This window comes from Gopherus evgoodei, chromosome 4 (assembly GCF_007399415.2).
Source record: "Gopherus evgoodei ecotype Sinaloan lineage chromosome 4, rGopEvg1_v1.p, whole genome shotgun sequence".
Lineage (NCBI taxonomy): Eukaryota > Metazoa > Chordata > Testudines > Testudinidae > Gopherus > Gopherus evgoodei.
In genome coordinates, this window is record NC_044325.1 from 135,438,357 (window position 1) to 135,447,989 (window position 9,633).

At 46.4% G+C, this 9,633-nt stretch overlaps 1 protein-coding gene across 3 annotated transcripts in view; it reads left to right on the plus strand.

Annotated features, from left to right (window-relative positions):
• Positions 1–7,070, plus strand: part of AHCYL1 (adenosylhomocysteinase like 1) — a 43,361-nt gene extending 36,291 nt beyond the window's left edge. For 2 of the 3 annotated variants that reach the window (XM_030561201.1, XM_030561203.1), the window contains exons 15-17: positions 1,149–1,227; positions 4,125–4,245; positions 4,641–7,070. In XM_030561201.1, coding sequence (XP_030417061.1) covers positions 1,149–1,227; positions 4,125–4,245; positions 4,641–4,647 — 207 coding nt within the window. In that variant the 3' untranslated portion in view covers positions 4,648–7,070. Of the gene's footprint in view, positions 1–1,148; positions 1,228–4,124; positions 4,250–4,640 lie in introns of those variants that run through there. The other variant, XM_030561202.1, reaches the window with a different exon arrangement.
• The last annotated feature ends 2,563 nt before the right edge of the window (positions 7,071–9,633 follow it).

Below are 9,633 nucleotides of genomic sequence, written 5' to 3' on the forward strand. Positions count from 1 at the left end.
CTGCCCGCCTTCCCCATTGCTGTCTTTCGAGGTGTGGGCGTTAGTGTTTCCGGGCCTCATGCGGTCTTGGGGTTCGACATAACCACTGAGCATTAGGAGACACTTTCTGTAACATACAAAATTTCAACCACTTGAGTTTGCATTTTAAGCTGTTAGAGCATTTATTTCTTTGAACTTTTCTTTGAGTCAAATAAATCCTCAAATCTGTTTTTGTGGCTCTGAGGTTAAAATGATTTAAATCATCCTTAGTAGCAATATCACCTCGAACCAACAGCCATCACCACCCCCCCTTGCGTTTCTTGGCAAGTGGCTGCCTCTGTAAACAGGCTTATAAACACATACAGCTATGAGTTCGGCTCTTTGCCATACACAAAATCAAGGCAGTCCATGCCCCTATCTAAGAGAAATGCAGGGAATGCAATACGCTGGGAAAACCAGAAGTGGCAGACGGTTAAACTTGTTTTAAACGAAACTCTACTCATGGGCATGGCAGAATGGAGTTTTGGTATTACAGTAGCTGCATGCCTTTTCCTTGATGCTGAGTTACTTCATGCCAGTTGGAACACGTACAACGCCAGCATTTTGGACCAGTTGCTGTAAATTGGTGGAGCTTTAGTGACTTCAAGGGAGCTTTATATCAGCTGCAGAGCTGGTCATTTCTCTTTCGAAGGGGCACTGTCAGGTTAAAATGAATGTCCATTTCAAATGAATTTCCTTGCCTGTTACTGACAGCCTTACATTTTTACAAACGATACTTTTATCACTGATTTACTTTTCCACCATGTCCGAGGGCTGTATTTTTACCTAGCATTCAGTTGTGGGCACTGAAAACATGCTGGTCAGTTTCTCTCTGGTTCTCCAGCACCAGGGATGGGATCGTGCAGTATTTGAATCACACGGCAAGGAGGGGAGGTTATCTTCCAAAGGGAAACACTTATGAGGGATAATATTGTAAAGGGTTTTTACAAAAGCTAGACCTTGGACCTCACTGTCCTGCATTGCATATGGCTATTCTTGTGTGCTTACATGTCGTCAGTATCACAACATGCACACGGGTCGTGGTCTGGCCTCTGGTCAGCTCTTCTCTGGCTCCATGCTGTTGGTGAGCTCTGTACTGGTGACTGACCTGTCCTTTCTGATCTCTGCAGGCTCTAGCTCTGATTGAGCTCTACAACGCTCCCGAGGGACGTTACAAGCAAGACGTGTACCTGCTCCCTAAAAAGATGGGTGAGTAAAGGAATTACTTGAGCCCTGAGTTGAAGTGGTCCCCAACCAACAGGGCTGTGAGAGATCTGATCAGGGCCCAGCAAAGCTGTTAGAGCAGTGGTTCTCACCCAGGGGTATGTAGAGGTCTTCCAGGGAATGCATCAACTCATCTAGATATTTGCCTCGTTTTACAACTGGCTACACCGAAAGCACTACCAAAGTCAGTACAAACTAAAATTTCATACAGATGGTGACTTGCTTATACTGCTCTGTATAGTGTACACTGAAATGTAAGTACAATATTTATATTCCAGCTGATTTATTTTATAATCATACAGTAAAAATAAGAAAGGAAGAAATTTTTCAGTAGTCACCTGCTGTGACACTTGTGGTTTTTTATGGCTGATTTTGTAAGCAAGTAGTTTTTAAGTGAGGTGAAACTTGGGCTACTAGACAAGACAAAACAGACTCCTGAAAGGGGTACAGTAGTCTGGAAAGGTTGACAGCCACTGTTAGAGAAATCACAGTCTCACCAGACTCTGCAGAGATCTCTGGTCCACGTTTCCTGTTCCTATAAGGAGCAATTTATGCAAGCTAACTGTGCATGATTGTTCAGCAGGGATTGCAGGAGGCAAGAAGTTTGGGGTGATGCATATGCACTGTCAGTGAGTTGGCTGTTCTGTGTAACCACTTGGATTGGACCTGTTGCCTTTCACACCCAAACCTTTTCCTGAAACCCAAAGAGCTAGTGACAGCTTGTCCTACCTAGCAGTTCTTTAAGCTAGATGCCCTGTCTGATTGTTCTTCCGACTGAGTGGGGGAGTCAACAAGATGCTTTTAAATATTGAGGCCGAGACTCTTAGCAGTAAACTGTAGGTGATTCCAAGGTCAGGCTGCCTTTCACATCAGCTCAAGGTGTGGTAGTGGAAGTGAGTGAGCTGCTCTGGACAGAGCAGAATGACTTGAGGCTATAGTTCTCCCCTGAACTTGCAGTTTTGATGCGCCAGCCAGCGTGAATGTGTTCAATCAACACTTATCACGTTAACATAAACCCAGAAGAATAGTCTCTTTAAAAACAATTCTTCCAGGGCCTATGTGCAGTTCCCACTTGTGGGATTGGTGTCCTCAAGTAATGACACAAGTGGAAAGTGCAAGAGATGACTACTGAAGAAACATTTGCCACTAAGTGGCCTTTCTTGGCACACTTGAGGCTTGGCTAAATACATAATTTCCCCAGTGGCCTGTAATTGCCCTGATCAGTCATTTAAATACCCACTTATTCCTCTAATGCATTGTAACGGGGTTGCACCCTGTGAACGCCCCCTTCTGGTTGGATGTGTCTGTGGTCTTTTAAACCAGTCCTAGCCTTGCCTTCAGGCTGTCCCCCCCACCCCTCCCCGAGCTTTCTCGCTGCAGGCAATGGTTTTGCCCTCTTAGTCTGTTTTGGCCCCAGTCTTCAGCTGGGCCTCCTGACAGTTCAGTCCCCTTCTGGGGGTTTACTGCTGTCTAATGGTAGGCCCTTCTCCAGTGGCCTGTAGGGGGACCTGGGCCCTCCCACTATTCCGGGCCCCGGCCTTCACCAGTGTCTTATTCTTAGCTCAGGGCTCTTTTAAGCTCAGGCCCAGTAGTCAGCCAGGAGCTCTCCCGTGCTCCCTCTATACCTACTAGCACTGGGCTGTCTGTTATGTTGCACTTCCTTCAGCCAGCCACATCATCCATGCTCCCCCAGCTCTAGTGAGGCCCTGTGTTTGGTTCTGGTCTCTGTAGCTCCTTTTTATATGGTCCTCCTGGCCGCTGATTGGCTGTTCCAGCAGCCCATCTGATTAGTTGCTTCCTTGCAACCACTCTAGGCTGCTTGGAGGACCTCCCCACTGCTCCTTTCCAGGGATGGGTGTGGCAGGAACCTGAGACCTCCAGCTGGGGCCTTTGGGCCTAGTCCACCCCATCACATGCATATTAACTCTGAGTGGTGATAAGGCTTTTCAGAGCTGTTAGTTTATTGTATCACTTAGAGCACAGGGTCTGCCATGCTGGAACACACCGTTGATCAATCTAATCTGGCAGTGTCCAGTGTTGGCCCCCTCAGAGGAAGGCATAAAACTCCTATAGTTGAAGCCTCACTCCACGGAGCAGTTACTTCCTGACCTTACACTGGTGATGCTTTTATCCTGAAAGATGAGGACTGAGAGCCCTTTTGTAGTTTTCAGAGCTCAGTCTGCTTGTCTGTTTATATCCCTCTCCCCTGCCCCTCCATCTGTCATGTCTAGATTGTAATCTCTGCAGGCAGGGATTGATTGTCTGTTACTCTGTTTACACACTGTCTAGCACATTGGACAGGTCCTACCATAATTAACATGGTTAATAATAATAATATAGCTGCAGATGTTTTCCATATGAAATGTGCATTCTTTTTTTCCATTCAAGCCTACCCTGTTTACCCCATTGCATTAATATTAGATATATTTTGCAGGTGGGGTAGAGCTTGCTCCATGCTAACATTGAAGAGCCTGAAAAGTTAGCTTCTAAAATTACTTGAGCTGTGGACACAATCACTTGAATACACTATTTTTTCCTGAATTTATTACACTGGGAATCAGTGAACAAGTTATTAAAATCTGTGCCATTTTCTCCTAGCCTAAGACCTGCCCTTCTAGGATATACCTTGGCCTTAAATTTGATTGCACCTCTGAACTCCTTATTAGATTTTACATTGGCCTTATCCTGAAGTCTAATCCCATCTGTTCTTTCTAGGGTCTTATACCTTGCCCATCACTGTAGTATCGAGTGCCTTCCAGTTGCGCAACAAGTGACGTGACTTAACATGGGTCATGTATTTGTTTGTTGGTACTGTTGAATGTGCTCCTGTGTGTAGGGCCACCAAACTCAATTGCCTATGGCTTCATCTTTACTCTTCCCAGATGAATATGTTGCCAGCTTGCACCTGCCTTCGTTTGATGCCCATCTGACAGAACTAACAGATGATCAAGCGAAATACCTGGGACTCAACAAAAATGGGCCTTTCAAACCCAACTATTACAGGTAACATCTGTGTGAGGGGGATAAAGAATCCATATTCTGGTACTATCTGAGGCCTCTTCCAGCAGTAGCAGCATGGATTGTGCTTCTTTATTGCAGTGGCATGTGAGTGTGGAGCTATCGTGCTGCTTGTCGGGGCAGGGTAATGCCATCTAGGTGGTTGGGACCATGGACCAGCTCTCTGCTTAGCTAGTTCTGGGTTGGATGATAGTCACCCAGACTGTGAGTACAGCTAGTGTTTGGCAGGGTGGGGAACACACTGCATTGGAGAGGGACAAGTACTTCCAGATACATGGAGGTGACGGCTGCTCTCTGAAGATGCCAGATGTCCCATCGATGGTGTGGCTTCTAGTATGATACCTGTTGCCTGATTCTGGTCTCCTTTCCGTGTGTTTCAGATACTGATGGACCACAACACTGAAGGACCAGACCACACGAGACAACTTTAGAGAAATTATTTTTAAAGATCATTTTATTTTGTTTTATTCTTTTCTTTTTTTAAAAAGCTGTTGTTTTTCTTTTATCTGTCTGATTTTAATGTCACTTCTTTGTTTTACATTTTCACGTGATCGCGTCTCTCTGTACGTCTGATCTTGGCAGACAACCTAGGATTTGCTTACTGCTTTATGACTGAAACCTGGCCGCGGGATTTCAGACTTTCACAGATGGGAAGGGTTTCCTTTCCTGACTATGAAGGGCAATTCGTTCCCACAGTGGTTTTTTACCTTTCCAGTGCACCTTAGTCTTCGTTGGGATATTTGCAAACACTGAGATGCTGTACTGTTTTTTTTTTCTGTGTGGAATTATCTGCAACTTCTAAATTGCCTTAATGAGCCCAGTTTTTAGCTGCTAGATCAATGCGCCTATCCTTGTGTTGGAGCAGAGTGGCACCTAGTGGTCAGTTAGGGTAAAGGTGTGTGACCCCAGACCGGATTTCCTATGTGAACTTGGGATGGTGGTATGGTGCCAGGTTAAGGATAAGCCCAGGGGGGTGTTAACTAGTCTTTTTCAGGGTGCTAATCTAAATTTGAATGGGGATCACCTACCCATCAGACTCCTAGTCTCTCCTAGGTTTTAAACTGCATCTTATTTAACTTCAGACCATTTTTCTTTATTTTCGATTCTAACACGTTATTTTAAAGGAGAAAGTGTTTCTAAGTGGAAACATTGTGGCATAGTTGGGCAGCAGAGAGCATGCTGCAGCCTGTTTAGCCATGGGCAGGCCTGGCCAGAGAGGGGCCAATGTATGGCACCTCCTGTGAACTCCTCCGGGCTACTGAGCACAAGTGTGTTGAACACAGATGACCCTTTCTGCTCCCGTCCCCTTAATGTGTAGAGTGCAGGGAATGTTCTGATGACGTAGCAACTTTTCCATCCGCTTTAACGGCAAGCTCTCCTGTTGAAATCAAAATCCTCCAGTCAGTGGACCATTCTGTAAAGCACTTAGCTCCACTCAGAGCCAATGACTCTTGGAGGTGGAATCCCTGGCTAGCCGCACTGCTGTCTTCTAAAGCGTTCAGCCAATCACCTCTTCCTTCCCCAGCCCAGAAGTTGGCAGGTTGTCTTATTTCATCTGGTTCCCCATATTATGGTCTCACTATGGAAGGGCCTGATGCCCTATGGTTTTCAGGCCTGTGTTCCAGGCTTGCTCAACAAAGATCACAGCACAACAATCCAGATTCCAGTTCATTGCTCAGTGACATGTAAAAGGGAAGGAGTTTGAGCTGCAGCGGCCTAAAGGCTCAGCTCCAGCTAACAAGGGTGTTTCTGCTGAGTGTATGGTGTCAGTCCAGGACTTCATGAATGTACAGGTACAAAGACAATCGAGATGCTGCAGTTGGGCGTAGCAAACACCCTTGACTGCCAACCCTGTGCTTCCTTGCCCCCCTCGCCCAAGTACACAAGATTCATTCCTAGCACCACCTCTGAGGAACCTCCGTGTGTTTGTTTATGGGCAACCCTGGCTGCTTTCCCTCTCTGGGAGCGAACAGCTCCTTGCTGATGAGAACAGGAGCGGGATTAAGATTTCATCCCTCAAACCTTGCAGCACTTCCAATAATTCCCCCTTATTCCTCCAGATTCTTCTTCACAGCCTTGCCCAGTTCCTTGATCCATCTTTCTTTCCCCCTCTCCTAGATAGATTCTTGATTTCTCATTGACTCACTGCTGCATTGGGCTGACTCAGACTGCCAGGGCTGGTTCCCAATGACCTTACCGAGTCTGCCCATGTACCCCCCTCTGCCCCTCATAACCTGAATTTCCAGCAAGATGCAGCTGGGTTTGGAGTGATGAGCCCAGGATCCTTTGGGGGCCCTGCTCTCCTTTCCTTGCTCAGGGAAGAGGACGTGGCCAAGAGCATAGGGAAGCTCCCACTCAATCATTGCTCTAGTCCAGGGGGTTTGCCCCATGCCACAACTCCCGGCTTTTTCTCCCTCTGCACTTCCTGCTCACACACAAGTTCTAGTATCCCAGAGCAGCCTTGGTTCTCCCATGCTAAGCCAAACAGAGTCCTATGTACCATCCTAAATGTTCTCTGTCATGACTGTCGGGAGGGGCCCCTCTGTTCCATTTGTCCGTCTCAGTGTTACAGTGTCAATAGGAATAGCTTAAGGGCTCCATCTCTGTATAAGCCATGTAACGAAAAGGACACGGGAACATTTGGTCTTATGCCTAGAGAAGCCTTGATTCTGTCAGAGGGAGCATGTTAGCACCAATCCGGGTGGGATAGGTTTATTTTGTATATGAATGATTTTTAATGGATGCAATATTAATCCTTGCAGATGAGCAATAAATCATTAAAGTCTAATTAAAAAATAATTAGAAAAACACTTCTCTTGCCTTGTGAGGTTTTGTTTAAAGATCTAACATGGTGGCCTTCAGATCAGTGAATCAGTTGCTATTATTACCTAAGGCACAAGAACAGAGCTACTTATCTACTTAAAATCATAGACCATACAAACAAACTGTGTTGCATCTCACTTATGATACCTTTGATGGTGGCACATGACTGCAGTAATTAACTGGTCATGTCCTTGAAGATGCAGGCTCGTCACCCATAGGTCTAAAAATGTCTTCCCTCTACAGTTGCTAGATTCATGAAAACACCGTGGAACTCTTCTGTGTATGTAGATTAGCACCAGTGAGAGAGGATCTGACATTGGGCTTTGTTACAATTCCACATAAGGATTTTTAACATCCTATGTATTGGGCTCATACCATGGCCAGCAAATTAAAACCTCCCTTTGAGGTTGTCATCTTCTCCCCCTCTCCCGCCAAGGGAATCTGCTGTTTAGCTCTGCCTTTGACCCACTGCCATCTGGTTTTGTATTTAAAGGGACAACTTTCAGATCTGTCTTGAGATGCCTGAAGGCCCAGGGCTTTGCAGTACTGTCACATGGGTGAGGGTTGAGCTGTCACTTTCTATGGACCATCGCTGATGAACAGTCTCCCTGAACTTCCCTGGGGTCCTTTCTGCTCTGCTGCTTTCGGTATGGATCTGAGATGCTGAGGTACTAGTCAGTCCTTCGTTTTGGTCTCCCTGAAGACAATGGGTTCAAAATCGCAAAACTTCCTTTCTCCCCGGTCTTGTTTTACATAGAACGGTTCAAATTAATCTACAAATCTAACCAACTCCCTGGACCCCTTTTGCCTAAGAGCAATGTACAGAGGGGCAATGTGCTAGGGGAGAAAAAGTGGGATGTGTGATCTGGTTTGTATTGCTGGCTCTGGTGCTTAGTGTGCCTCAGTTTACCTGCTGTACAGCAGGGATAACTTTTACCCGCTGTAAAGCGCTAATCTGTGCATAGACAATGTTAACGTGTTATCTCAAGGTATATATCTAACAATCTGGCTTGCTGGTTCTATGCTTATTTTCCATGATGAAAATATGGGCATCCTAAAGCAACTTTGTAAAGAGGGTAGGAGTTTAGGCTTTAAAATGTTAACTTCAGCTATGCCTGTGTCCTCTGAAACTATCAAACTAAACCAGGGCTGCTTATAGATGGAGCACTTAAGGCAACCCCTTAAAGCCCTGTCTGCACCTGAATCTTTTGCTGTTGCAACTGCCTGTTCCTGTGCAAAGCTGCCTTGCGTTCATGTGCAAAGCTGCTTCCAGTGGTGAGTAGACATTCCTACCCCCTCTGCCATTGCTCCAAACCAATGCAGTGCAATTAGAGTTCCCCTCTCCTAGGACTAAGTCACTGGGTTGATCAGACACATGGTTGGCAGGGGTTAAAGGTTACACAGGAAATTACTTCCACTGGAGGGGACTCAAGACCTTAGTTTTAATCCCAGCTCTGCCACTGGCCTGCTGGTGACCCTAGGCAAGTCACTTCCCCTTTCTGTGTCTCAGTTGCCCCATCTGTAAAACAAGAATAATGATACTGACGGGTAGAAGTGAAGTGGAGGGGCCTAGAGAACATCCTTACTCTGAGCCTAGGCCAGGCCTGTTGCAGGAGCCCAGAGTGATCTCGAGCCAGAAGGGCACTTAAGACAATAAATGAAATGGAGCTTGTAGAAGTGATTGAATAAATAAAGGAAAAGGAACTCCCTTCCCTTGAGTTCCCAACCCACCACTCCTCATAGGAGTGCCTCAGCCAAGCAGGCAACAGAGCCCTAACACCTGACTACCTGGAGACTGAGGACCTGGGCAGGCTAGTGCCGTGCTATAACACAGGCTAACACAGTGGCTTTGTACCTTTCCAGTGGCTATACTAGGTTTGAGTGCTCCAGGCACTGAGGTAACAGACCTTCTCCTGGTTCAGTCCTGGTAAATGATCCATTCAGAATCAGTGCTGCATAAACCGATAGGGGGAACAAATAAATGTGCAGAGGTGTAAATAGCCACTGTAGACACCGCTCCTGCTCTAGAGAGGCATTGGGAATTGGGGGGTGAACAGCACACCTAGTATTGAATGTGAACTAAAACAGCATCCCCCATGAACAGGCAGTGCAGCAGCTGCCCCACGGCATGTGGAGAGGGGGCTGTGGCTGTGAGCTTGGTTCAAAATAGGCCTCTGGAAAGCCTGTAAGAATTCTGTACTGAGCTGCAACTACCCTCAAGTGTCCAGAGGCATGGATGCTTTACCCGTGTGGATCATCATCTGGAAAGCACCAATCTAACCAAAAGGTAACAATAACCCCCCCTACAGTGCAGTGTGTGTGAGGGGAAGTGGCTGGGTGATGCAATGACTGGTGGGCAGTCTCATCTTAATGTCATTAATGATTCCCTCCCCAAGGCTCTTGGGAAGCTGTATGGTATGAAAGCCACCTCCAACCTCACTGGCATGAACAAATGCAGCTGATGCCTGGGAAAAGGGAGAGAGAGGAAAATCATGGTCATGTCAATTTTTTTGGAGGGTGATCAAAGGTGTTTAAAAGCTAGGGGGGAAG